A 24,256-nucleotide genomic window follows, 5' to 3' on the forward strand; every position below is an offset into this window, starting at 1 on the left:
ACAACATGCTGTGCAGAGCAGCTAGGCCACCACTGCAGTGCAGGCATAACAGCAGATCTTCCATGTGCCCTGGCACCAGTAAGTCAGTGGGGGAGTGCGTGGGAGAGAGGGTGGGAAGAGGAAGGAATGGGGAGGAGACGAGTTTGAACAAGGGCTGGAAGGGTGTTGTGTTGGCAGCAGCAGTGCTGCTGATATCCTGTTTCCTTCCCAGCCTCGCTCCATCTTCCCAGGTCCACTTGGACTTCCACCAACAAAATCACTGCTACATTTTTTCAGAATTTGATAAATGTTTGAAAGTACAGGCAGGATGGCTCACATGTTTTTATGTTTCTCCTATATTCAAAACTTACAACATTTCAAAAAGTACTATAATTTTTTAAAATACAGTATAGAATTTTTGTTGGGGTTTATTGCTATCTTTTAATGCAATAAATGATTGGTGTTTAATGTTCTTTTTACATAAGAAAGACAAGTAAGCGTATTATTTGTCAAAAGCTGTATGTGCTGTGACTGAAAAATCACGATACAGCAAACCAAGTTATTTCTCATGTATATATGCCCCACTTTTCTGCAGTCTTCTGGCAACTGGCGATATAATCCAAGTTTCAGTCTCCTCCATGTAGCAGAAGAAGCTACATCTGAGCTCAGGGTGTGGCTGAGAGTAAAGATTCTATCGCATAGGAGTCACCCTTCTGTTGATCTGCCGTCTTCTGGCTCCTGGCAGTTGATGATACAGTTTGACCGCAGTACCCAAGTCAAACACAGTTCCCTCTACATTCATAGCTTGAGAGTCACTGATCAATTGTTTCTGTATTAATACACCAGTACAAATTGCACTAATAAGAAAAGGTTTCGTGAATTTCAGCTTGTGGAACTGCAAGGGAAAACTGGTTTGATTTGGAATGGACCAGAGCATGTATATTACTACTTTCTTTGTTGATGTTGATTGTCGGTGCTTACAAAAATTCTGGACAACTTTGGCCATAAATAAACATGATTGACTGAGGCTTCTGATCTACCTGATCTATAGGAAAACTAACTGTAGAGGTCCAGCGGAATCTATGGCTTATATTAAAAGACCAAATTATAAAGTAAATTACAGAGTCACATTTTTGACCCTGCAATCCTATGTACATCTATTCACAAGGAAGCCTCACCGAATAGAGTAAGATTTATGTATAGGATAGTAGTCTAAATGAACATAACATTCTACAAGGAAATGTTAAATTAAAAATAAGTAGTATCAGGGAGTCAGATGGGTTGTCCACACTCTTCCACATTCAGCACTGGATGACTGCTGTAGAACTTTCATCTCACCTCCCATGACCTTAAAAAAAATCTTTTCAATGAAGCCCATTCTCACAATCTTCAAGTGATGCATCAGGATTGAAATGATACACATATACCTGTGAACCAACCCTATGATACTCTTCCCTCACTTAATTTCAGAACTAATACTCTGATCCAGTGACAGATTACTAAATACTAAAGCAAAACAAAAAAAATAGATCACCTTACAATTTATAGCTTTGCTTTATACCCAGTAGTTTCCAACATTGTGATGCACTCCTGAACCATCTGAGTTGCTTCTTTGGCTGTACCCTGATGTACTGAAAAACCACCGCCACCATGCCCATAATTGTGGACCACCAATAACTTCTCACTGCCTCGAGCCATTATCTCTTTCTGCAGTCTCATGGCAGACCTGAATGGCCTCAGGCCCACCCTCACTTTGATATCCTGAGCTCTCTGAAGTGAGGGTTCAAGGGCACAACACCGCTCAAATATGCTTTTGCTATCACTGGGATCTGGGGACAGGTTCCAGTCATCTTTCTGCCTTGTTCCACCTAATGTTACATTGTGTATCCCTGGATAGATGTACGTTAATCCGTCCCCATCACGAATGAAGTGACTGATCCACGGGGCATGAACCTTGAGAACCTGACCTCTGATGGGGTACATCCCTTGGTCACTCACAAGCTTGTTGGAGCCAATGCCCGAGCAATTCACCACAATGTCATAGTCCTTGTGCAGTTCCCAGAAGTTTTCTATTTTTCTAGCTTGTACTTGGCCTCCTTGTTCTTTCAGTCTGCAAAGAAAATACCACAGGTTAAGGCATGATAATTACCTATCCATATGAATTCTCTCTTTGAAGACCTATTACCCAGGTCAAGGACATCAGGAAATGCAAAGTATGTTAACTGGTTAGTGTACCTACAATAATGAAAAACAAAGCTGGCAAGAGAATAGAGAGTGGTTCTACATGCCATCAAGATAGCTCAACAGAAGATGCATGTACTTATGGACACCCTGCTGGTAGATCTTATAACCTTCGGCTTTCAGCAGCTATCAAATCGGTCAATAGGTAAAGTCAGTGTTATTCAAACTGTGAGGCATGGCTCTTTAGGGAGGCACCACGAACTCAAAGGGGAGGCACGGATGTCCTCTGCAGCCATACAGTCACACCCCTGGGCAGAATACAAGCCCGTCTTCTGCCCGTCGTCTGCGCTTTTATTTAAAGCAGAAGAAACAGGAGTTGCTCAGCTGCTCCCTCTGAGAGTGACTGTGAGAATGGCTGCTGCCGCCCCGCCCTCTTCTCCCTCCACTCCAGGCTGCCGCCTTCTGTTTTCACTGCATGTTGTTTCCAAAGCTCTTCCGCTCCAACCCCCATCTGGCAAGTACTGAGCATGCTCAGCTTGCAGTCCTTAAGCCTCGCTGATCCTTGTCTGGTTGGTTCCTAGTTCCCAGCCTGGGATCCCTTCTCATCAAAGTGAAATCTCTCTTTTCAACCCCTCCCTCTTCCACTCCCCCCTTTCTCCAAACCTTCCTCCCCCTCCCCCTTCCTATTTTACCAGTCATCAGGACTCTTAAAGTTGCTTCCATGCAGTTGGCAAGGGGGGAGGGGAGAGACAAGCACACACTTTACTTGGCCAGGAGCAGAAAAAGGGTACTGTTTTTAAAGTGATTTATTGCTCTTGTTGTTTGACTGAAGAGGAAAGGCTGTATTTTTAAAGTGATGAATCTTGCTATTTGAAGGGAATACTTATCAGCCATTGATGAAGTGATTGCCAGCCCAATCCTATCCACACTTTCCTGGGAGTAAGCCCCATTGACTCTAATGGGACTTACTTCCGAGTAGACATGCATAGGTTTGACCTGTGCATCTCCTAGTATAGGAGACAAATCAGCTTCCTAACCAAACCCTTATCAGCTCTGATATATTTTCATGGTCTATTTTTGTTTTCCCCACCAGCTGCTGGAAAAATTTAACTTAATTAAAATAATAAAGGGTTCAATCCTATCCAAGAAGAATGGGAGAAATGACTAGTTGGATTGGGGTCCACAGGGGGTGTGTGTGTAATGTTGGTCAGACTGGTTGTTCACAAAGTTCATTTGATAAAACAATTCTATTGGTATGCTTACAAAGTTTTAAAAAATGAGTCTTCCTGGACCAGACAAAATCTACCTACTCCAGCATCCTGTCTCCAACAGTGATCAGTAGCTGATCATTTATAAAGCAGGTATATCGCTGTGTATTAATAATATATTTTAAGATCTGCATTTAATTAATGATATGATTAATATAATTAATATTAATATAGTTAATATATATTTAATATTTAATATTATATTATAATAAATATAATATTATAATATTATATTTAATATAGTTAATATAGTTAATATTTCTGGCCACTTCCTGTTTAATGATGTCACTTCCAGCCCTCAGGAACATGATGGGGAGTCATGGTCAACAGCCACAGGGGTCAAGGGAGCCACTGGCCGGAAATGTTTGAGTACCAATGGGTAAAGTTATCAATCCAAAATGTAGAACACCTCATCCCTGCAAAGAAGTTAGTGGAACAAGATCAAAAAGTGTGGCTGGTGTATTTTTCAGGCAGAAAATAACAATACCACTTTACAATCAAGGATCCCCCTCCCAGTCAGAGAAAATAAAAGGGGAGAAATGAGCATTAAGGAAATGCCCAGTCAATCAGAGGTTTTACAGTCTCCACTGAAATCTACCCTAAACTTCAGCAATCTGTAGTGAAGCAAAGGCCAGTTTAATTTGCAATGTTTATTATATCCTGGAAACACATATGTTTTAGTGTGTTAAACCAGAATCCAACATGTCATGCAATTAATGCTGTACCCCACCTGTGTTGAAAATGCCTGCCTTCCATCTTTTTTGCCATTTTGGGACAAAAGTAACCCCCCTTAAGGTTTCTGTGAGGTCTCAGTATCCTAAACAGTGAAGAGACATCCTCCTTGAGTAGCCTTTGTCTTCTCCCACCCAATGTATTCTGGAGCCAACCTGTGAGGAGAGCGGAACCTCCATGTGACCCAGATGTGGGTCATTTAGTCCTAAAAAGAGCTCTAGAGGCTGGGAAACAGTGCAGTTTGGCTATGCGAAGTAGGAAATGTGATTTTTGGCATGTTTTTAAAACCCTTTAAATTTGGGCGCTGGTATTTGCAGATTCAGATATCTCTGGCAGGGTCCAGAACAGAATGCCCATGGATACTGAAGTCCCATTTGTATTGTGCTGTTTGAATGAGTGGATTTTTGCTTCACAGAGTAAGATGAAAAGAGAGAACTGTGGGGAAATGACAACAGTAGTGAACCAAAGTTTTGCAGAAAACTGTACCACAACAGACATAAACTGAAGAGCACTGTTTGAACAGCACTGTTTAAGCAGACTATTTGGAGTCCTTGACTGTGAACTCTGCTCAAGCAAGGAGGGTGACAAATGTCATGCTACTTGAGGTGGGGTTGGATCGGCAAGGTGCCATTGTCAGTCTGACCAATGTCCAGTCTGACTTTCTGGAATGGTAAATATCTATTTTTCCATCTCTCCATAACTCCCTCCCTGTGCTGTTACTAAACAAAAGAAGAAATCAACAGCTCTAGATTAGGATGTAAAAGGTTATACAAATTAAAGGCAAACTTCATTGCATCGGAGAAGATCAGCAGGACTCCTCAGACACCTCCAACACCTAACCTACCAACTACCCTGGTGTCGCAAACTTAGGGGGGTTTAGGATGCTCAGAGTTCTTGGCTCTCAAACCCTAAAGCCCTCAAGGCCGCCCTGTTCAGTAGTACTGCCACCACCCTGTATGTGCCAGTGCCTCAGTCCAGGGACACTGAGACCCTCTAGGCTTAATTCTATCCTTTGCAGGCTCTGAGCTCTTTCTCCAATTAGAGCTTCAGTCCTCAAGTTACTAGACCTCAATGAGCACTTGGTAGCTTGCAGAACAGCTAGGCAGGATTCTGAACCTTTGTCCCCAACAGACAGTGAAACAACTTAGTAAAAGATATTTTAGTTTATTAAATACATAAGGTTACATAACGCAGCAAATGCTAGAGGCAAAAACATCTAGAAACATATCAGCAATAAAATAAGAAAGCTAGCTGGCTATGTCTATTAATACCTATCTCTCACCTGGGTCAGTTACTCTTGTAGATCTCTTAGCTCCAGGCTACCTGTGAGGCCAGATCCCCATGGTGGACAATGGAGCTCACAGCGTGCAGGATGTTGCACCCAAAAACTCTGCCCAAGAAGAACCAGACACACCCCTTGGGGCACTCATTAGTATACTTCTTATGCTAATAGTACTGAGGTGACTTCATACTTATTTAGACTGTCCAATTAGAAACTTTTGAGGACAGAACCTTGCTAGCCCTGGTTTGGTTGCTAGTCTGGTTGCTAGCCCTCCTAGTTCTTACCCCTCCCAACTGGAGATCCATAGCTGCATTCCATTCCGCTTGATCAGGCACCCCTCAGTCTACTGAGGTGTTAAACATTCCAATGGGTTGTAATTCTTGTTGCCTGTCCTTTCTGGTCAGCAAAGGAGAGAAAACAATCTTTTTGTTTGGTTACTCACATTCTTGCAGCTAGGAACTGCTAACCACCTCTCCGTTACTGACTTAGTTTAGTTCAGGCTTCACATGCTAACCTAGGCCTAAACTGTACATATTCATGACACCTGGCCACACATGCCCTGGCCACACATGCTTGGTTAAGTACGAATGCTTAGCTATATGAACTACAATATTATTATTTGATTATACAGCATTCAGAGTAACATCCTGAATTATCCTGCTGTTTAACAATGATATGCTTTGCATTCATCTAAGTATGGTCTTTGTACTTTCCTTCTGAAGATTTTGCTAGTTTGATTTGTGGTCTGATCACCCACAGGTCTCTAGAGGTGACTTCTTAATCCTTGGGCTTGAAATTAAACATAATTAAAATCCAAGTCATTAGACTAGGATTGGAAATTGGAGTCGCCTTAATTAGTCCATAAGGCCCTTTAGATTAAAGGGTCAAATTGTCACTAGGAGAATTCCTCACAAGGGCTTCACAAAGAGTCATCTTTTTCTTTTGACACTAGATACTATGAAATATCAGGCCGACAGAGTTAAGCTAATGGGGCAACAATGGCACATCATTGAGATGTTCCCAATCTTGCTGCCCCAATTCCCACCCCCTATGACAAACTGTGCCATTGCTGTGCATCATTTAAATACTGACTGCTGCATGGCCAAATCACATAGCTGCACTATTGTAAAGCCCTGGGTTTGATTACAAACCAACAGGAACGCTACAAGTTGTGCAACTCACAGAGCAGATCGTACCCCATCCTAGATTCTTATTCCCTGCAGCAGCAGCAGCTCAACAGTTCTAGATGAGTGTTGATTCCCTTTTGGTGCCTTTTGATGGAGTACCATAAACAGCAGCCAGGGCCCTTGGAGGATACACAATACATTACACATTTAATAAACACTTCCTTCTGATTCATTTGATGGGGGAGGGAGGTCCTTAATCATTTCTTTCAGCTCCTTGGGCTCCATTCTTGCAACAGGTCTATCAGCACAACCTGCTATTCACTGCAGCAACTTTTGTGCCAGTGTGTATCACTTTGAGGATCGAGCTGCTCCTTTGGGAAATTATGAGAGTGTGAAACAGAAATGAGGGGCAGCAGAGGCCTCTGCCCACAGGCTTGCCTGACAGGTACTAAATGGATTCTGCAATTTAGTTGAGCATCGGCGTCACTTTCAGGATTGTTTAAGAAATGAAACATGACAGAGCCTGGGTTCCCGTGAGAGAGTGCTATGTCAGATAGCACTGGAAGAAGAAAGCATTCAGCGAAGGGTTACATCAAAGCAAGGAAGGTTGGCCCATGTTATAACATGGTTTGAAAAAGTCAGCCAGCCAACACTTTGCTAACATGAGACTCACTTTCCTTGCACCTTGCATCACAACAATTCGATTGCTAAATGACAACACTGCAGTGTTCTTAAGGGCCCAATCCTAACCAACTTTCCAGCACTGATGCAGCTGCAATGCCCCTTACAGTACTGCTGTAAGGGAACAAACATTCCCTTACCTTGAGGAGGTTTCCATGTCTGCCCCCACCCCACAGCAGGATGCAGTGCATGCCCCATTGGTGCAGCTGTATCAGAGCTGGAAAGTTGGAGAGGACTGGGCTCCAAATGCTCATGACACTCAGACTTGGGATCACCCAGTGAAGCTGGTTGGCAATAGATACAGCAGTAACAAAAAAACACACAAACAAAAAACACAAAACAGCAGATGCAAAATTTCCAGTATAGTGATGACCACTAGCTTAGACAGCTTTAAAAAAAGGATTAGACAAATTAAGGGAGACTAAGGTCAAATGTATGGTTATGTACCAAAACAGCTAAAAGTGCAGCTGAAGAATATCCCTGAGTTGCAGATGCAGCAGAAAAACAACCACAGGGCACAGCCATAACCTTCATGTCCTGCTTATGAGGACACAGTGGTATCTGGTTGGCTGTTGTTGGAAAGCATGGTAGATTAGATGTGCCAGCAAGGCAACAAAGCAATTCTGCTCTGGGTTTACATTCTAAAGAATTATAAGTAAAATACAGAAACGTGAACAAAATTTGGTTGTGGAAGCAATGGATTTTTGGACTGGTTTAGAACAGATCAGAAGTGCGCAGCTAGCCAGTGCTATAACTGCCCACTCAACTCAGCAAAACTAACATTCCAATTTTTTTTTTAGTATTTGCAAATTATTGGGAACTTCAGCATCTCTTTGGATAGATTCAAATGTGCCCAAGTTACAGCATTTGCACCAAGCAAACCTTAAACACACAGGCTGCAAACCAACACAAGTATTACATGCACTTAAACATAAGGTGCTAAAATGATACACCTTTTGGCTGCCTGCCTGGGACTGCAATAATAGGAAGACTGTTGGGTTAACCGGCAGGTCAGAATATACGGGGGAGGGGGGGTAGGCTGCATTCCATTTGGTGGGTTTCAGGTTGGGCAGCAGTTCTACCTCTCCAAACTAGACAGAGTCTTCCAGGAGATTTGGCCAGGGCCAAGTGAGGAAAAATTGGTATTGTATGGCCACAATCCCACACAAGGTAGTGCATGTCTGCCTTAAGAGCAGGCAATAATCAGACAGTGGCCAGTCAATTTTGCATCCAAAAGAGGAAGAGTTGAGGCACACATATTGAACATTAACAGCCCAATCCTATGGGCTGCTGCAACTCACTTTCCGGTAGCACACCATGCTTTACGATGTTGCAAAACATGACATGCTGTCACACGCTACAGGGCTGCTGTTGCACTTGGCAAGCGGTGAAGCACTCCACAGGCCCTGGTAAGATGCTGGAAGAGGCATGCCATGGATGGCATGCCATGGATGGGGAGGGGGAGGGCAAGGAAAGTTTCAGGGCAGATCAGGGGGGAAGAAGGGGAAAGGGAAGGGGTGGATTCTGGAGACACCAGTGTGTGCCAGGATCCTATCCCTATCCCTTCACCTGGTCTCTCCCCGTTTTTCTCCTTGGACTTATGCCAGCTATAAAGTTAGTGTAGGTTCCAGGAGACCCAAAGAACTTTGGGGGCTTACCTCAAGGAGGCTGCCTGATTGCCCCACCACCACTGGATGCAGCACATACCTCCATGGGGCAGCTGCACTGGCACCAATGGAAGAGATTAGGATTGGGGCATGATTTATATACATTGTAAATTGCACATAAACTGTACAGGCAGTCATTTTTTTCCCCAGACAGTGTAGCAGACTTGGCATACTCACATAGAAGTGTCTCTTAGCAGTTTCACAATGATTAATGTTCTGATTTCCTAGATATAAACTGGCCCTATTCATTGCTCTCTGTATAGGTCTCAATATGCTGAGGATCTCTGAATAAAATAATTTTCAGCACTGTGTAGTTCATTGGGAGAAGCAATAAAAGATGCAAACATAAAACTGCTGCGGTCCTCAGTGTTGACATTTCTCATTCACCTCTCATTCACATGCCTCTCATTCTGGAGGCATCAATTTACAGCCCTCCCTCCCCCTGGCACGCCTCCTCCCCGCCCCCATCCCCACCCACCGTGCTGCAGCTCAGGAGACCGCCGAGCCGCGGAAGCTGGGCGACTGCCCCACGCTAGCCCAGCACCAGCCAGCATTGGGCTAGTAAGGGCGGGCGCGCAGCGGCAATAGTGCTCGGCAGCATGGAGCCATGCTGCCAAGCACAGATTGAGCTCTAAGTTGACTTTGTATCAAAACCTCTTGATTTCTGAAGGTGACTACAGCTTTTGAGAAATTTTGAGGTTGTTGTTTGGAGGCCACATGGGAAGTAAAGATTTTTAGAACTGATTTAAAAATAGGAAGAAAAGACCACCCCAATGTTATCAGAACAGAACCAGGCATACATCAAAACATGAATTACCTTTTCTCCAGCCAGAGCAGATAGGTTGGGCAGTCACATTTCAGGGTAGTAAAAGCCTGACCAAACTGATGCTGTGGAAATTTCTTCATCTCCTCTGGAGTCATTGAGCGAAATCCCAGAACCACATCAGACCAGAACGGAATCTTCTCATCAGGAATCATTTTAAAGATCTGCCAGCTCATAATCATTAAAAAGAAGAAGCATAAATGTAGTGAAAGCCCCTGATTTTCCTCTGGGGTTTTTTTTTTTTTTTTTGGCTAGTTTTTCAGACATTTTAGACCTTCTGATCACCTTAGAGGCTCCTGTGATATCTCAGAATCCTGAAGAGGCAAGTGAATCATTAGGTTGCAGTAGCCAATTTTGCCCTAATGTTGTTGCTGTTTATGATTTGCCCTTTGTCTTCACTCAACTGACCAGCAGCAAATGACTTTGAACCAACTCACTGGAGCACAGAATCCACCTGAGCCCCAAGAGTGGAAATGTCAAAGTAGGCACAAGTGACCCCTCTAACAGGTAAAACCTGGCTAATGCCCATGGGTTATAAGAAGCAGGGCCACACAAGTCTTTTTGTGCATATAAGTCTGGTCTGTTATCCAAGCATCACTGGGGATTGCCCACCTGCCTCACTAAACATGGGTGTAAGAACTAAAATCCTGGACTAATGAGAATATTTAGGGTAGAGAAAGCATCCAGTAACCCACAATAGTATTAATATGATGGGCAGCCCAATCCTGAGCTGCTCGTTGCCCAGAGTAGCAGCAGCCCAAAATGTCTGCTCCTGAATCCAATAAACGCTGGGCAGCCACCAGCAGCTTCTCAGGGGAAAGGGACATTTATCCCCTTTCCCCAGCTAAGGGAGCAGGCCCCGCAACAGGGCTGCTCAGGTCTGTACTGGCTGTTTAGCTAGTGCAGAATTGAAAGGGCCTGTGTTGGACTGGGAGGCTCAATGTGAAGTTCTGGATCCAGCAGAGCAGAGCTCCTGCCTCTTCCAGCCCCACTTCCTCTACCCTGCCCTGCCTTCCCCCCACCCTCCCCCAGCCCAAGAATGCCTCCCCCCACTCTAACTCACCTCTCCACCACCCTGAGCTTGTCCATTGATCCGGGCAGCATGCAACGGTCCTCTGGTTGGCACTGGCTCGGCACAGACTGGCGCTAATCCGGTGCCAGCACTGACCTGGTACTGTCATGGGCATGCCTTACAGCATGTTTGTGACACTTAGTGCCAGCGGAGGGCTGGCACTGAGAGGTCAGGATCCTAAGGGTGCCCTAAGGGGGGACCTGACTGAAATGTGCAAAATTAATGCTTAGGGTAGAGAAAGTGGAGGGAGCAGTTTTTCTCTCCCTCTAACAATACCAGAAACAGCCGCCAGCCATTGAAACTGCCTGGTGGAAGAAGTAGGATGGAGAAAAAAAGGTACTTCTATACACAGTGCATAGTAAGTGAGTGAAATTTGTTAGTATGTGGAATTTGCTGCCACAGGATGTGGCAATAGCCATTAGCCTGGATGGCATTAGAATGGGACTGATTAAAATAATGGAAGACAGGCCTATAAATGGCTACTAATTGTGATGCCATACACTGCCTCCCAGGTCAGCAGCAGTATGCCTCCTACTATCATTGCAGGGCAACAATGCCTTTCTCTCCTGCTTGTGGTCCTCCACCCCACAGCTGGTGGGCCACTATGGGAAACATGATGCTGGACTAAATGAGCCTGATCCAACAGACATGTTCTCATAACTCACCAGGTGGCCCTAGGCAAGCCATGCCCTTTCAGCCTCAGCTCCAATACAATAATTGGAATACATTACTCACCTAACAGGACTGTTGTAGGAACTACACCAATATTTATATTATTTATGTAGCTGTTTAGTTACAGGGGGGGATGCAGATACATGAAACCACAGATATGTGAGACATCTCCCACACCCCGAATCCTTCAAGAGCTGTGCTCCCCTCGCCTCCGGAGGCTCTTCGGAGCCTTGCAGATGCAATGCATGTTTGCCCGCAGCTTCTGCGGGATTCCGAATGGCTGTTTATAGGCCCAAAAAAGTAACTTTGGGGTTTTTTTTTTTGTTTTTGCAAAACTAGAAGTTTTTATGGCTTTAAAATGCATTATGTGGGTCAGGGAAGTCCTCCGGCATACAGGTGGTGTAGTGGTTTGGGAGGTGGACTCAGACCTGGAAGACCCAGGTTCAAATCCCCCCTCAGCCATGAAGCTTCCCTGGGTGACCTTGGGCCAGTCACTTTCTCTCAGCCTCACCTACTGCACAGGTTGTTGTGAGGAAAAAAGGAGGGGAGCAGCCATGTACTCCACCCTGAGCTCTTTGGAGAAAGGGCGGTATAAAAATGTGATAAATAAATAAATAATAAATACAGAAGCCCCCCCTTTACTTATTTTCTGCATTTCTATCTCATGTTTCTCCCCCTGAGGGGCCCCAATGTATCACAATATGATACATGTGAGGTGCTTTGCATACTCAAAAAACACTACACAAATTAAAAAATAATAATAATAGAACCTTCAATTACCCAGAGACCAAATGAATCCCTGCCTCTGGAGCCTCCGAGGAGTTACAGATTACAGAGAGGTGGTCAAAGGTCTCCCTAAACCACTGCTTCTGTTGGTGAACTGGTGTGTCTGCATACAAAAGAAAGCAAAAGCAGAAAACAAATGAAGAGGAAAGAACAGTAATGAAAAATCAGAAGATATAGGCATCAAAAGGACAGACAGTTCCATATAAAAAATGTTGAATAATTTGCAAGTACACATGGAGGGCATAATTTCGGCTGCATTGAAATTAATTGATTTCACACATATTTGGACATACAGACTATAATCATGCAAGACCATATTTTGCTTTGCATATAGTCTAGTCCTGCAAAACGATGGTTATTTCTACTGATAAAGTACTAATGTCTTTCAAATTTATTTCAGATGCAGACTATTTACTATAGTTTCTGGTAATTCCCATTATTAACAGTTTTCATCATTTTTGTTAGTCAAACAATATACAATATTATACAAACAATACTCTTTGTTTAGAAGGAGAGGTCATAAGTGAAATCCAGAATGGGATGTAGCAGCAGGTGCTGTGTACATGGATCAGCCTTAGGAATAGGTTTGACAAGTGGTTCTTCTAGAGTTTGCAGACAGGGCCAGTCCATCCACAAGGCAGGCTGAGGTGAGCACTTTGGGCATAAGATAGGAGGGGAGGTGTTCACCTGCATCCACCCACTAGTCTTCTACCTCCTCCTCCCACTCCCTGGTTTGGAACTCAAATGTTCTAGCTCGGTGGTTCTCAAACGTTTAGCACTAGGACCCACTTTTTAGAATGAGAATTTGTCAGAACCCACCAGAAGTGATGTCATGGCCAGAAATGACATCATCAAGCAGAAAATTTTTTAACAATCCTAGACTGTAATCCTACCCACACTTACCCAGGAGTAAGTCCCATTTACTATCATTATTTAAAAGAATATACAGCCTGTTAAAAGTACAGATCTGTAACATTTCCCCAAATGTGGTCACATACCATGGTGACCTCATCTAATAGATTAAAAATAAAATATTGAAATGAATGGGGACCCACCTGAAATTGGCTTGCAATCCACCTAGTGGGTCTAGACCCAAAGTTTGCGAAACACTGTTCTAGCTAGAGGTGTTTGTTTCCAGTGAGTAAGGTAGGTTTACATCCTAAGTCTTATTGAACACAATGGGCTTACATCTGAGTTAGGTAAATAACACCATTTTCAAACACCTCTTCTTCTCTGTCCCCCTCTTTTTTTTCCAATCCAGGAAGTAGAAGGAGCAGAAGTTAGCACAACATCAGATAAGGGGAGCAGCAGATGGCACATCACCTCAAATTCCATGAGGCCTTGAAAACTTGCAAACAGTTCACCAATCAGTTGGAAGCATGAAACATGCCCTATCTTGCCCTTCCAAGGCCTCTGGAATTCAAAGACAAATCTCAACATTCTAAAGGAAAGTGAAATATTTGAGGTGTGTCATATTTTCTTACAGAACTACTGTCAAGAAGGCACCTTGAGGGAGAAGTGCTCAAAAAACATTTCTCCAAACACACACCAACATGGGCTGGGCTTCCATGATACTTTTGACATGTTTAGCATTTGACTGAAAGAAATCATTTGACCTCAGATGTTTGAACACTGATATGAGAGAGCAAGTGCATGAGACTGTGCACACAAAGGAACTGTGCATCAGAAACTGTGAGCAATTCAACAGTTTTCAATCACTGATTCAATGCTGAATCTGCCTTATGAATTCCAGAGAGGCATCTAGACCTGAAGACAACATCTATCATTTTCCCAATGAAAAATACTACCCAATTTTGAGGCTCAGGGTATAAATCAGCCCTGAAGACCACAAAGTTGTTCTCATTGAGGCAAATTTGGGGGATGCTTGGAAATACGGAAAATCATAATGTAAAATCTTTACACTTTGCACACTGGCACGAACGTTTCACTCACCTGGGTAAACATGTGGAATAAGCATCCCAGCTGCTACATCGCTTGTTGTGTTGGGAGTAAATCTGTCAGCGATTACAGTCACGCTACAGTTGGAAATCGATTCAGAAACACAAACAGCAGTGGAGAGGCCAATCAGCCCAGCACCAACAATTGCGATCTTTGCCTTAACCATGTTTTGCTAAGTGGAAGGGAGGAAAAGAGAAGAGGGTCAAAAACAAACCCACTTATAAAAAGGAAATTAAGAATCTTTATCTAATATATCGTGTGTTTTTTTCCTACTGATTCTTGTTATCTATTTAACCAGGAAACAGCTTCCAGCAGATTAAGATATGGAAGACTGTCTTCTTAACCTACAGATCGTCCTGCTAAGGTTAAGAGGATTATCAGCAGGAAATTGCAACCTTGTGCTTGATTGAATAGACTCCTCTGGACAGAAAGATGATGCTGTAGTAGGTGTCACCATGTAAACACCAAAGTAAGAGGTAGAGAGTATGCAAACACACATACAAACAGAGCTAGTCGGTCACTTTTTCCTTAAGTCAAAGGTCAGCTGAAATCATTAACCCATTTCTGCCCAGCACACAGGTGTACACATTTGCGTATATGCAACATTGGGCAGAAATGGCTTAAAAGTCCCATATATAGCATCTGTATAGCATCTGTAAAGAAAACAGGATGAATGACTGATAACCATAGCATAGCAACACAGAAAGTTGCCTTACACTTACTCATGTAACATGTTTAACTATACTGGGCCTTTAGCTGTCTACAGCAACCCATGAAAAATTCAGAGATTTTATAAGCAAGTTATTATATTTTATATTAATACTAAGTAATCTTAGTATTTAGATACTTAGTAATCACCAGTCTTTAGGTGGTTTTCTAGTTGGGGAAAGCTGAAATTGTTTTGTGGCTCTGGGTGACTCACAGCATTCATGACTTATAACAACCCAATCCTATCATCAGATTTACGGCAGCAGGGCTTTTGTAAATCAGCCGCCGACAATGTACAGGGTGTATCACCAGGGGCCATTTTTGAGCAACCACAGCAATGTGGCGGCAGCGCTGACAACTTGCTGCCACAGCCCGCTGCAGTGCAGGTAAACCAGGGCGGGGAGGGAAACTGTGAGCAGGGAGGGAGAGTAACAGGGTGTGTTGTGGGAGCAACTGGGAGCATGTCAGGGGACGGAGCAGCAGTCGCACATTCCAGATCTTATCGCCTCTTTTTAAAACCTACCTGCCCCTTCACTCTTCTTGGGTGTAATCAGAAGAACCCAGTGAAACAAGCTGGTTGGGAGACTGTGAAACCACCAAGAACTAGCAGGGACAGCCAAGAATGAATGGAGGGGCCACTGCTCAGTGGAAGAACATCTGCTCTGCCTGCAGAATATCCCAGGTTCAATCTCTTGCACTTCGGGTAGGGGTGGGAGACAGCGTCTGAAAACCTGGTGAGCTGCTGCCAAACAGCATAGCTCTTATTTGACGTTGTTATGAGCTCAGTTAGGGTTTAAAACAGGGGTCTCCAAACATTTTGGCCAGAGGGCCAGATCAAATATCTGGCACGGTGTTGAGGGCCGGGGGAAACATTTAAATATAAAAGTAATATAAATAAATTAGAGATGGAACTTAGATGAGTGAATAAATGAATGAATGGGCTCATTCATTCAAACTCCCTGGCCCTTAGAACACCCTCCAGATGCAACCAGAGCACAGTTCCAGTCATGTTTGGCCAAGTGGGCCAGAGGCTTTCAGGGGACAATCTGGCTACGGGCCAGATTGAGGCTGGCCGCGGGCCGCATCTGGCCCCCGGGCCAGCGTTTGGAAACCTATGGTTTAAAACATGAAGCGTAATCAAGACATGTGCTAAAGGAAATATAGGGTCATCTACTTTTGATGTGGTTCCATTTCCTCCTCGGGAAACCTTGCTATGTGAAGCTCAGGGTGATAGTAGCACTTCTTTATCAGCTTAGGCTGGTGAGCTTTTTGCATCCGTTCCTCTCTGATAGAGACCTGGACTCAGGCTTCAGTAACCCTCCCATTTGGAATACTACATTGCACTTTATAAAAGGCTGCCTTTGAAAATGATTTGGCAGTTGCAGCTTGTGGACAGAGGTGCTGCCCACCTCTTTACTAAGGCACTAGCTGCACTCCACCACCCACATTGCAGAATGTGTTGCCACACACTGTCTGTTTGACTCTCTCCTTGCTGCCTTTCTGCCAACAAATTATGAGTAAAAGGTTTTGTAGTCCGTTTTTGTAAGGCTGTGCTTGGTTTTGATCATTTTAACTTTTCTAGTATTTTAGCTTGCATGCTTTAAATTTTTCTCTGCAGGAATTGTGCTTTAATTAATTTAAGGTTGTGCACTTGTTTTCTGCACCACTTTGAGTACCACTTTGAAAGAGAAGGGCGATACTTAAATGTTGCACGTAACACATACATACATAGGAAGATATGGGTATGAGGAAGCAATCTGGGATCCAGCCATTCTACACTGGATTTATCTACATCTAGATAAATCTAGATTCTACACTGATTTATCATGACCTTATATCAGAACAAGCATGAAATACATACTGGCCAGAATATAGAGATCAACCAGTTTGTTTGTTTTTTTATGATCCAATCTACAGAGGTCACCTTTGTACATGTGCTCCTTGGTCCCTTATTAAAAACAACTTGGATTTCAAATGTTCTTTTAGACTTTAATGTGTAATGTTCAAATTGGACTTGGACTTTAGTACCAAATCTCAAAGTTGGCACATGGCATATAGATTTTGGTTGATAATTCCCCAGTTTTATTTCTGGGAAAAGAATCCCAAGTAGTAGAAGAATATCAGGTTTATTTGCTTCTTGTTCCTTCTGGGAAAGAGCTGAAGTATGATTAACAACTACGTTTTGAAAACCTATTCCTTTTTTGGCAGGGTTCACCTGTCCAGGTTGACCGATTCGGAATCATACTGTGAAAGCTGTTATGAGCTTTGTTTACATATTCCACAGTGTGATTATAATTGCACACTTATATACCTATTTTAGATTCAACCCCTGCAGACCATAAACTTTCTGATGCTTTGTATTATTCTATTTTTGGAGGGTCAGCATGTTATTCCAGAAATAAAAAAATATGTGAGTTGACACATGTGAGTAATATGTGAGTTAATATTTCATATTTCTGGACTAAAGAGAGGACGCGTTCAACCATGTTTTGCTACCTTTGTCCAAGCAGCCCTGTTGTGAATGTGTATCTCACAACTTTCAAAGGCTTATTCAAGTCTATAAGAAAACTTCTAAATGCCATCTTCATCAATTCCAAACGGCAGACGGTTAGGTCTCCCAACAAGCCACTCCCCTGTCTTTTTGCCTACTGCTTGATTGATGAAGAGTTCCGTAGAACTCAAAGGTTTGCTGTTTATTCTTTGCTATTTTGGGAGGTGGGCCTAACAGGGCTAGCCCAAGATTTCCTGGCATCTGAGGCTGCATGCCACATGCTGCCTCCCCCTGTACCTGGTGATACACCACCCTCTGTTCTCCTGACACTGTTCTCCTCTTCTCCACACTTCTGCTCTGTTCCCATCTTCCTTTTCCAGTCCACTGAATGGGAGGAGGAGGATCACTGGGGACAAGCAGATGAATAGAAGTGGGTGCCCCCTGCCAATCTTCTCTTAAGGCAACTGCTTTAGTTCACATCATGGATTGGTGGCACTGAGTCCTAATAAAGGCATTATCCTACTATGGACTGTTCATATGAACACTGACAATTGTAGTCATGTGAATTGAAGGTACTGATTCAAAGGTTCTGTGCTGAATCAATAATACTTGTGCCCCATTAGACAGGCAGACTCAGAAAGATGTGAGGCCAGTATCATTGTTCTCTTCAAGCTGCGCAGCTGAGCTGAGCTCCATGCAGGTCAGAGCTTGGCATTCCAAGAAGTCTGGTGAGGATGTGTGATGTCATCACCATGCATCCGCTGGCAAAGGGGTCCATGCAGCAGCATAGACTCCTTAGGGGGAATTTAGGCCACCATGGAGGTTTACTCAGAAGTTAGTCCTACTGAGCTTACTGGGATTTATACCCAAGTAAATACGCACAGGATTGCATCTTGACCCACACTCCCTTGCTCGCTATCTGGAGTTTTCACACCTTTATAAGTAGCATGTAGTGAGGTGGAAGAGGGCAGGGAAACTCACAGCACCATGATGTCACATCATACATTTTGTAGTAAGAGATGGGAGGGGGAGAGTGGGAAGCAATGCAATGCTGCTGCTTTAGGTAGCAGCTATGCGACTCTTGCCATACATTTTTCTTGTTATCCACCAGCTTGTCAGTTTTGCAACCCAGCAAAAATCAGGTCTTGACCCGCTGGTGGGAACCACTCCCATAAAGGACACATATACTTCTATAGCGCCCATGTTTTCCCCCACAGGACCAAGAACAGCTAGAAGGTGGGATGGTTTAAGATCAAGATAATCCACCTTGATTTAAACCACCTCTTCTCCAAAGCCAGGCCACTGGAGAATGATCGCCTCTTCTTTGCATCAAGAGCCTCTCTGCTGTATAAACAGACACCCTGCTGCAGGCCATGGGAGACCTGATTGCCTCATTAAGAGCCTCTTTGTTGTGCTTTGACCATTGTTATATATTCGATTTGTCATTAAGCAGAAAGTTGTTAAGTGGCGAGTGCCTGTACTCCTGTTGTGTTGAGTACCCATTTCCCAAAGCACTTGAACCTTTGGGCCAGTGCTTGAATTCCCAGAGAAGAGGCATGGGGGGAGATCCTTAATGACACCCACAAGCCCCACCCCCTGACTACCCCCCATTTAGAGGCATCATGTAGCCTTCTAAGAACAAGAGCTAATAGGGCTCCCCCCTCCCGCCTCTATTTGACCACTGCCCTGAGGTGACGTCGCGCTGCTAACTCTGGAGCGCTTTTCCCACCCTGGGTCCATCCTCTTTCCTGGACGGGTCTTGGAAACAGCACCTGGTGGACTGGGAAGCCCCAGGCACGTCATCGCGCTGGACTGGGAGGCTGACAGCCCAAGCCTATGCATGTCTACTCAGAAGTAAGTCCCATTAGCGTCAATGGGGCTTACTCCCAGGAAAGTGTGGCTAGGACTGGGCTGGCAGTCCCTAGGCTCTTTCTCTCTTCTGCAGGCAGCTGTTTGCAAGGGCTGCGGTGCGACATGTATGCATGTATCTGGGGGTGCCTCGCGGGTCACCAGCTCATCTGATGAGCCTCTCTACGTACCACAGAGATGCCCACGGGGGAGAGTAACGAGGGAAATGCCTTCTTCGCGAGCGAGAGAATCCCGCTTCCTTCTGAGCAGCGACGCTCATTCCCATCAGCAGGAGTGGAGGAAAACATGGCCTCGGTGGGCGGGCCGAGACTGGCCAGCCATCTGCGCTCGTCTCGGATTGGGTGGACGGCGCTGACTGGGCTGCACCCGTGTCGTGGAGCACAGGAGCGCGCCTGTCTCCAGCTGAGACCCACTTCCAGAGAGACTCTTGGTGGACTACCTAGGAAAATCAAAGGCACGGTGTGGGATGTGAGATCAGAATTAGCTCTCAAGACCTTTTTATTTAGGGAAGCTTTTAAATGATGACATGGGGGGGGGGGCTTGCACTTTTTTTAATGAAACATCTTTTAATCTGTGATCCAATGGTGTTTTATTGTTTTTGTGGTTTTAATTGTTTTAATGTTTTTGGCACTGTTTTTATCTGACTGAAATATTGTTGTAAGCCACCTTGAGGGCCCTGAAGCAGGATGGAAAAGCAGGGTATAAATCTCTTAAATAAATAAAATATACTCCTAGATCCAGACCCCTTGGGTACAATGAACCGGTTTTACTGTGCCCCAGCAGCATCTTTTCCAGACCAGCAGAACATGAAGTTGAAGCATCGCTGTATTCAGTTCAAGCACCGTAAGCCATTTCTGCACAACGTTGCAGAGATGCAACAGGGACCAAATGTGTACCAAATGTGGGTTATGTCAGAATGCCAGATGCAAGGGAGGGCACCAGGATGAGGTCTCTTGTTATCTGGTGTGCTCCCTGGGGCATTTGGTGGGCCGCTGTGAGATACAGGAAGCTGGACTAGATGGGCCTGTGGTCTGATCCAGTGGGGCTGTTCTTATGTACACCTGTGGGCCGGGCAAATTAAGCAGCGGCTGCAAATCCAACTTGGAAAAACTCCTCTTTGCCATGCTCCCGTCCTGCAAACGGTCACAATTATGGCAGTGAATGTATTGCAACACAGGATTAAGCACTCTATCAGATTCTTCTGAAAATAGCATGTTTTTATTATTAGTGTATTTTAATTTATTGCTTGCATTTTATATTTTTATGTTTCTTCTTATACATCTGGCCCCAAATCTGTAAAGACTGGCCTACTCATGGAAACGAGCTTCACCACACGTGGATCATCACTACAGGAGTTCATTTTGTGTGGGTCGGTCTGTATGAGCTCAGCCACAGTCAAACCAAAGACTCGTATTTCCCTGTGTATGTGTGTTAAAAGTTACTGAGGAATTCCACTACATATTCACATTGAGCACCTAAGGTACACATGCTCTGCATGCATCATGGTCCAGATTCCAGAAGCATCTGTATATAATAATATAATATAATATAGAGGGAAATGCAGTCAAAACTGCCAGGAAGTCTGCAGGGAAATAAATGCTCCTAGTGTGAGTGGTGGGTTGTACAAAAATGTGTTAGAGCACAGAATAGTCCTGTGATATTCAGCTTTTCCCAATAACCGCTGCTTCCATAGGCATGATTGCAGGGAAAACCAAACATTCCCAGGTCTAACACAGGAGTTGGCACCTGCTATGGCATCATTTGGCACCTGCTGAGGTCCACATCCTTCAGGGGACCATTGCCAACCTGCCACAAGCCCCACAAATTGCTACTAGAGAATGATGGCGGCCACCCTTCCTCTATTTTCTCTTCGTCCACATCTCTGTCTTTATCCGATTTCTCTTTGGACACACTCTGCTAGCAGCAAAGAACAGGTGACTTGTCACTGCTTCAGACACCCACCCCCTCTCTCATGCTGGCGCTTCCTTCTCTTACCGATCTTTTACTTTCAGCATGGCTTTTAAATGCAATAAGAACATGATCATTAAGCTGGCATAGCTTGATGCAACATGGCTGGTGGCAAAGCAAGACCATAGGATTGCCCTATCAGTCACGTAGCATTTATATAATGAACTAGGAGGTAGATGGGGAGAACATGCCATAGGATGTGGCAGGTGAGCATTCCAGCCTAACTGGGTTGCTGAGAGAATGGCAAGAACTGACTGGCCTTTATAATGATAGATGATTCTGGACCACTGGATCGCAACTGGATGATAGCATCCAGTTCCCAGCAAGGGAACTGCCTTCTTGCAAACATAGCAAGAATGCCCTGCTGCTTTCCTGAGAAGCTAGAGCTAGATGTAGGGAAGGGAAACAGAAAATAAGTGTAGTTGGGGAGCCAGAAGCAGCCAAGGATCACCTCTGCTTTGAACTGAATGAAGTTCAGAAGGAAGATGACAAAGAATGCTCCACAACTCCCTTCTCTCCGTCTAAAGAAACAGGGAATTATCATGTGAACCAAAGACTGAGATGGTAGCAGCTAATTCCACACCCAGCCTAAAGACAGTTGAAGGCCCAATCCTATCCAATTTTCCAGTGCCAGTGCTGCTGTGCCAAAGGGGTATGTACTGCTTCCTGTGTTGGGGAGTCAGTCACAGAAGCCTCCTCAAGGTGTGGGAACATTTGTTCTCTTACCTCGGGGCTGCATTGTGGCTGCACCAGTGCTAGAAAGTTGGATAGGATTGGGCATTGTAAGTTGCATTGTCAGCAGAAACAGAAATCACTTGTGGGAGAAGTTCAGAAGTATTAAAGTAAGATACTGACAACCTAATCCTATGCCCTCACCCCAGCCGATACAGCCATGCCAAAAAAGGTTTGCACTGTATCTTGAGGGAGGCAGTTCCAGAGGTCTTCTCTGGACAAGTGAACATTTGTTCCCTTACTTGGGGGGGGGGGAGGGTAAGCCTCTGCAGCACAGAGGAGTCTGCTTGGACCTGAACCAGCAAAATTGCTGGTGTAAGTCTGTGTAGGCCCAGAATGTGGGATTTGGTCTGGGAAAGGAGTTTGGATTTGGCAGCTGCTGTAACCACTGAACCATTCCTTCCCCAGCCCTGATCCATCCTCCCTGACCTCCATCATTGCCCCATTCCTTCCTCCTCTTCCAACTTACCTGGGTTGGTGGGTCTTTCCAGTGCTGTTGCTATGCACAAAGCTGCAGCAGCCTCCCTGCAAGCACTTTGGCAGCAAGTGGCTTTACACACTGTCGGGTGGCCTTTCAGCAACTGCTGTAAGGCAGATGCTGCTGACAGAACACTTATTCTGCCAGTGTTAATACCAAATCGGAGTGGACTGTGAGCTATCAAAGTTTGGCAAATGAGAAAGGGCCTTAATTCTAAAGTCTTCAGCCATATGAACAGACGAATGTAAATAGGCAGAAAACATCCAACAGCTATGCAGTGCCAGTCATGGAATGAAAGGTATATGAATTGGAGACCTGTCTCTAGACACATGCCAGGATCCATACCAGTTTTAACTGGATGAAGATTAGTGCAGAATGCACAGCCCATGAGGTCATGAGAGCACAGTGGTTTGACTCCATCAGGCCAATGCTCCCATGGTTACACTGGCTACTGAGTTGTTTCCAGGTGCACTTGAAGGTGCAGATTGTGACCCTTCAAGCCCTAGGACTAAAGTGTCTGAGGGGCCATCCCTTCCCATATGATTCAACCCCTGTGGACTAGGGGGTCCCTCATGTGTGTGCTATCACTTACTGAAGCCTGTTGGCAATGATAGGTGATCCTTCTCCGTGGAGGCTCAACAGCTATGGAATTGTCTCCCTTTTAGCTGAAAACTTTCTCTCCCTATTGGCCTTCTGGCAGGAAATACAACACTTTATTTCATCAAGTTCTCCCACACTGGATACAGTTCTTCTCAGTTGTCTCTTCTTTTTAGCGCTCTGTTGTTAGGCCTAAAAACACCCTTGTTTTTAGGCCTGTTTTATTGTATAGTTTTACTGCTTGTTTTTACTGTATTGTGCCTAATTGATTCTAAAAATTATTTTTATTAAATTGTAAGCCACCCTGAGAACTCCACATTGTGGATAAATTCTGTATATAAAACCTTCCTATTCACTTGTTCTGTCCATAGGTGCAAAAGCACAAGACTTTACTCTTAGGGTGCACTAAAGACAGTGATATTTACATGAGTAGATCATCATCAGTTTATGACTTATGAAGAATGTCCACAAATTTAGTTCTAAACATTCTCATGCTGCTTGTTGCCAGAATGGTAGAGCAGTGTGCAAGCTTGTGTTTAGAGTTAAATATTTCAATTTGAATAATGCTGGGAGAGGAAAAATCTGGAGTAAGGGTTTGTTTGTGTGAAAGGCAATCTGATTTATCTGTGCTACCCAGATATTACTAAGACAAAACACTCCACTATTATACATTATTTCCTAACAAACATTCCTATAAAATTCAAGAATCACTTGTACTGTTTCAACATTCTACACATTTACAGTGTATCATATTGTCTCCATCCAGAGCTGTAGGTGGCTGCTTCTTCCCCAAAGTGATGGCATTTCTAAACAATTCAAGACAAATGGGAAAACCTAATTCTGCATCTTCTGTATACTAAAACATCACGGTGATAATTCAAAAGTGTTTTCTGCTGTATACTACCTAAATGCATAAAACATAAATTCACAATTCTGTACTTATTGCTGGCAATATTAAGAGCTGATAGGATTCTAAAATGAAGGGACCAAGAAAGCAGCAACAAATCTGAAAGAGGAAGGTTAACTTTTTAAATGAATTCTCACAAAAATACTCTGAAAAATTAACATTATTCACTCCATATACTGATATGGTGCTTTGGAGCATTTCCAGAAGATTTTCTACAAGAATCATGTTCTTATGCTGCTCTTGAGAAAATGATACAGAGCATAAGGCACTTGTGCTA

At 44.1% G+C, this 24,256-nt stretch overlaps 1 protein-coding gene across 1 annotated transcript; it reads right to left on the reverse strand.

Moving 5' to 3' along the window:
• Nucleotides 1-481: 481 nt before the first annotated feature.
• Nucleotides 482-19,581, reverse strand: DDO (D-aspartate oxidase). Its single transcript, XM_066613367.1, has 5 exons — nt 19,468-19,581; nt 14,224-14,401; nt 12,265-12,373; nt 9,735-9,911; nt 482-2,089 (listed from the first exon to the last, which is right to left on the reverse strand). Exons 2-5 carry the CDS (start codon nt 14,393-14,395, stop codon nt 1,522-1,524), a joined length of 1,026 nt encoding a protein of 341 aa, XP_066469464.1. The 5' UTR covers nt 14,396-14,401; nt 19,468-19,581; the 3' UTR covers nt 482-1,521.
• Between the last annotated feature and the right edge of the window lie 4,675 nt (nt 19,582-24,256).

Source organism: Tiliqua scincoides, chromosome 1 (genome assembly GCF_035046505.1).
Source record: "Tiliqua scincoides isolate rTilSci1 chromosome 1, rTilSci1.hap2, whole genome shotgun sequence".
In the NCBI taxonomy this organism is placed as follows: domain Eukaryota; kingdom Metazoa; phylum Chordata; class Lepidosauria; order Squamata; family Scincidae; genus Tiliqua; species Tiliqua scincoides.

Coding starts and splice junctions, on each gene's coding strand:
- DDO (XM_066613367.1), bottom strand. CDS start 14,395: ATGGTTAAGGCAAAGATCGCAATTGTTGGTGCTGGGCTGATTGGCCTC. Junction 12,374..14,223: donor TATTCCACATGTTTACCCAG/GTGAGTGAAACG, acceptor TTTTGTATGCAG/ACACACCAGTTCACCAACAG. Junction 9,912..12,264: donor GGGATTCATTTGGTCTCTGG/GTAATTGAAGGT, acceptor AATGATTATGAG/CTGGCAGATCTTTAAAATGA.